The sequence below is a fragment of the Zea mays genome, chromosome 8, assembly GCF_902167145.1.
Source record: "Zea mays cultivar B73 chromosome 8, Zm-B73-REFERENCE-NAM-5.0, whole genome shotgun sequence".
Lineage (NCBI taxonomy): Eukaryota > Viridiplantae > Streptophyta > Magnoliopsida > Poales > Poaceae > Zea > Zea mays.
The window spans coordinates 146,250,367-146,254,863 of NC_050103.1; the positions used below are offsets into that span (position 1 = coordinate 146,250,367).

General features: G+C 55.2%; 1 protein-coding gene across 1 annotated transcript; it reads right to left on the bottom strand.

Annotated features, from left to right (window-relative positions):
• Window positions 1–426: 426 nt before the first annotated feature.
• Window positions 427–2,198, bottom strand: LOC103636063 (Plant Tudor-like RNA-binding protein). Its single transcript, XM_008658420.4, has 2 exons — window positions 1,467–2,198; window positions 427–1,360 (listed from the first exon to the last, which is right to left on the bottom strand). The coding sequence occupies exons 1-2, from the start codon at window positions 1,872–1,874 to the stop codon at window positions 578–580; spliced, it is 1,191 nt and encodes a 396-aa protein (XP_008656642.1). The 5' UTR covers window positions 1,875–2,198; the 3' UTR covers window positions 427–577.
• Between the last annotated feature and the right edge of the window lie 2,299 nt (window positions 2,199–4,497).

Sequence of the window (4,497 nt, forward strand, 5' to 3'; positions counted from 1 at the left end):
ATCCATCACCATCTTATTCCTCATAGTTTGTTAGTGAATTCTAATATTAGAAATAGAATTATTTCACCAAATCTGAGAAATAGACTTATAATGTATCATCTTATATTGAATAGAGTGATTTCTTAAACTAAACACTCCGTTATATATTGAGTGGATAGACCTACTGCTCATCCACGAGCGGCAGGTTAGGTGGCACTCCCATTCCAAATGGCGGCTTGTTTAGAAAAAAACCACAAAAGCCATAATTTATAGAAGTCAGGTCATAAAATTAAAAGATTTCGTTTATTTTGAAATGTAAAATGAAAAAGACGCATCCTCAGGACTATCATCTAGTAGTGGTAATAGATCACGATATAAATGCTTCTTTATAAAATAGTAGTATATTAAATAAATTTTAGTTAAAATGAATAAAAATATGGTTCGATGTTAACCTGATCTGATCCTTAAATCTTATAGTGTAAAATTTAGAGTCCATTGTTATCCCTAGCTACACGACGACTACAACAACAATGGTGACACAAGGATGTGACCGAAGATGCATAGTGATCCTATATAGTACAGGTGTGCTGATCCAAAATCAGCGAGTTCTCCCCTTGCGGTTCAAGATCACGTTGATCGCCTTGAGGTGCTCGTCGTTAGAGATATGGAGATGCACGCGAAGGTCACTGAGCAACCCCTCCTTCTCCCAGCTCAGCGGGTTGCCACTCGCATGGAACGCCTTCATGAGAGCAGCGTAGGCCTCCAGCTCCAGACGGTGGATTTGTTCCCGCGCCGTCGCCCCCATCTCATCCTTCGGGGGCTCGCCGTCACAATGTGGTTCTTTCTTGACGGGTGGTGCTTCTTTCTTGACGGGTTCCTGCTGATCATCGTCTTTACAAGGCCTGCTGGTGGGAGCTGGAGCTGCAGACCAATCCTTGCCGGTTTCGATGCTCCTGGTTCTGCTCTCACTGCCACTGCTGCAGTCATCTGAAGACGAGTCGGAATCACTGTGGTCATCGTCGTCTCCGTTTTCTTCCTCTTCCTCATCGTGTTCGTGCTGCTGCTGCCAATGGTCACTATCATCATCGGGATTAAAGCCTACTCTAACGTCGTTGTCACAATCTTTGCTCGTCTCGTCCTGCTTGTTGCTCAGGCACACGTTTGGGACTCGCACTTGTACCCCACGTCCTGGCTCTTGCTTAAGCCTCTTGGCGTCGTCCTGAAATCTCTTGGCACGGGTGCTTGTGTCAGAAGGTAACATTCCGAAGCTCCTCTTCTGCACGTGCGGCGTGAAGCCTGGCTCCATGGGCTTGGAGCCGATGTCCATGGCGGCGACGATGGCACGATGCGGCGTCGCGCTCGGGACGGCGATATGGTTATCCTGAAGGGAATCAACCAACCACAGCGAGATGTCAGGAAAACGTGCACCGCAGATGTAACAGAATCGATCTACTGCGTGCGCATGGGAGAGACGGCGATGGGCTTACCTGCTTGTGGATCGGGACCCAGACGTCGTCGTGCCTGAGCACCTGCCGGCCGCGGAGCCTCTGCAGCGGGACCGTCAGGATCTTGGCCGCGCCGACGATCTTGACGTCGAAGTGGCGAACGTCGGCGGCGGCTGAACCCTGGACCTCGGCGCACTTCCAGAGGCAATCACAGTCATCAAACACTTCCACCACGTCCCCGGCGTCCAGATCGTGCGGCACTGGCGCGGGCGGCGGGCGCGGGCGGACCGACTTCCTGCAGATGCGCCCGGACACCTCGCCGCAGTCGTTCCACCGCAGGGTGTACGAGTGGCCGTTGCCCCACGTGACCTCCCCGCCGCGCCACGCGCCCACCGGCGATCCCGCCCGCTGCGTCCACACCTCCACCTGGTCCCCTCTACGGATCCTCATCGCTCGGCCACGCCGCCGCCGCCGCCACCGCCGCGCGTCCGCTCTTGCCCTCCTCTACTTTTCTACTACAACTTGGCAAGTTCTTGGAGACTGTCTCAACAATCCAAGAGAAATCACCAAACAGCCGACGCGCCTGGATCGATGGAGATATAGAGAGCGCCGTTCGCCGAGTCGGCGGGCTCCATTTCCGCCTCGGATGCCGATCCAGTTGCAGGCGGATGCACGAAACGGAAAAAAAGTCCGCACGCGTATATCGTAATACATGTAGTCTAATCGAATCAAATGAATTCGAAGTTTGGCTTTGGCTGTTCAGTTTCGCACAGCAGGATAGGGAGAAAAAGGTGCGCGTAACTGAAGCCCGTGAAGATGGAGGTCAGGCAGGGAACGTTGTGTATAGGGCTGGACAAAATACTCGTGGCTCGTGAGCTCGCTCGACTCGTGGCCAGCTCGGCTTGGCTCGACTCGGCTCGTTTCAATTTTATCACGAGCTGAGCTAACATCTCAGCTCGGTTTGTTAACGAGCCAGCTCGACACGAGCTCGAGCCAACTCGTTAGCTCGAATGAGCTAGCATTTATCTGTAAAATAAAGTCTATACTTGTATTGGATGAATTAATAAGTGATGAACTATGTTAGTTTAGGGTTTAAATGATGTGATATATAAATTATGAGTATTGTTAGTCTTTTATAGTGTTAAATTAATATGAAATTAACTAGCAATTGATTATATTGTTGTATATATACATGTATATTATTTTTTGTTGTAGCTCGCGAGCTAAACGAGCCAGCTCGAGCTCGCAAACGAGCCGAGCCGAGCTGGTTCTCTGGCTCGGTTTCTTAACGAGTTGAGCCGAGTCAGCTCGGTCCCTTAACGAGCCAGCTCGAGCTCGGTCGAGCTGAGCCGAGCTGGCTCGATATCCACCCCTAGTTGTGTAGGACGCCGGCGGACGCCCAATCATCGTCCCGTGGAGCGCACCGGACAAGCAATGCGAGAGGGGGTTTCTTTTACCGTAGATAAACTCGGGATCTATGTCCACCAAATCAATTCTAAATCAATTCTAAATTGATAGGCCCAACACACCACATGACCATTTTTTTAAGAAAAACGACAATATAAGAGTGACTTTATGAACGTGTCGGAGACCATAATTAGGGGTACCCTCATGGCTCCTAATTCTCAGCTGGTAACCTCCATCAGCACAAGGCTGCAAAGGCCTAATGGGTGCAACTAAGTCAAGGATCAGTCCATTCGAGAGACTCGATCACGCCTCGCCCGAGCACAGCCTCGGGCAAGGGCAGCCGACCCCGGAGGATCTACGTCTCGCCCGAGGCCCCCTTCCAGCGACGACGAACATACTTCCGGCTCGCCCGAGGCCCAGTCTTCGTCAAGAAGCAACCCTGGCCAAATCGCCACACCAACCGACCAAATCGCAGGGGCATTTAATGCAAAGGTGGCCTGACACCTTTATCCTGACGCACGTCCCCCGGTCGACAGAGCCGAAGTGACCGCAGTCACTTCGCCGCTCCACTGACCGGCCTGACAGAAGGACAGCGCCGCCTGCGCCGCTCCGACTGCTGTGCCACTCGACAGAGTGAGGCTGACAGGCAGCCAGGCCCGGCCTCAGGCACCATAGGGAACTCCGCTCCGCCCGACCCAGGGCTCGGACTCGGGCTCAGCCCCGGAAGACAGCAAACTCCGCTCCGCCCGACCCAAGGCTCGGACTCGGGCTCGGCCCCGGAAGACGGCGAACTCCGCTCCGCCCGACCCAGGGCTCGGACTCGGGCTCAGCCCCGGAAGACGACGAACTCCGCTTCGCCCGACCCCAGGGCTCGGACTCAACCCTGGCCTCGGCCGACGGTCTCCGCCTCGCCCGACCCAGAGGCTCGGACTCGACCTCGGCCACGGAAGACAGACTCAACCTCGACCTCGGAGGAGCCTCCACATCGCCCAACCTAGGGCGCAAACCGGCCACGTCAACAGGAGGCGCCATCATTACCCTACCCCAAGCTGACTCAGGCTACGGGGAACAAGACCGGCGTCCCATCTGGCTCACTCCGCCAGACAAGTAATGATGGCGCCCCGCACGCTCTATGAGGACGGTGGCTCTCAGCCCCCTTACGGAAGCAAGAGGACGTCAGCAAGGACTCGACAGCCCCGACAGTTGTCCTTCCGCCAGGCTCCAGCGCTCCTCCGACGGCCACGACACCACACGAACCGGGTGCCAAAACCTCTCCGGCTGCCACGATGGCATGTACTTAGGGTGCTAGCCCTCCTCCGCTAGACACGTTAGCACTCTGCTACACCCCCATTGTACACCTGGATCCTCTCCTTGCGCCTATAAAAGGAAGGACCAGGGCCCTCTTAGAGAGGGTTGGCCGCGCGGGGAAGAGGACGGGACAGGCGCTCGCGTGAGGCCGCTTGCTCCCCCTCCCGCGTGGACGCTTGTAACCCCCTACTGCAAGCGCACCCGACCTGGACGCGGGACAAACACGAAGGCCGCGGGATTTCCACCTCTCTCACGCCCGTCTCCTTTTCCCCCTTCGCGCTCCGTCTCACGCCGACCCATCTGGGCTGGGGCACGCGGCGATATTTCACTCGTCGGTCCAGGGACCCCCTCGGTCTCG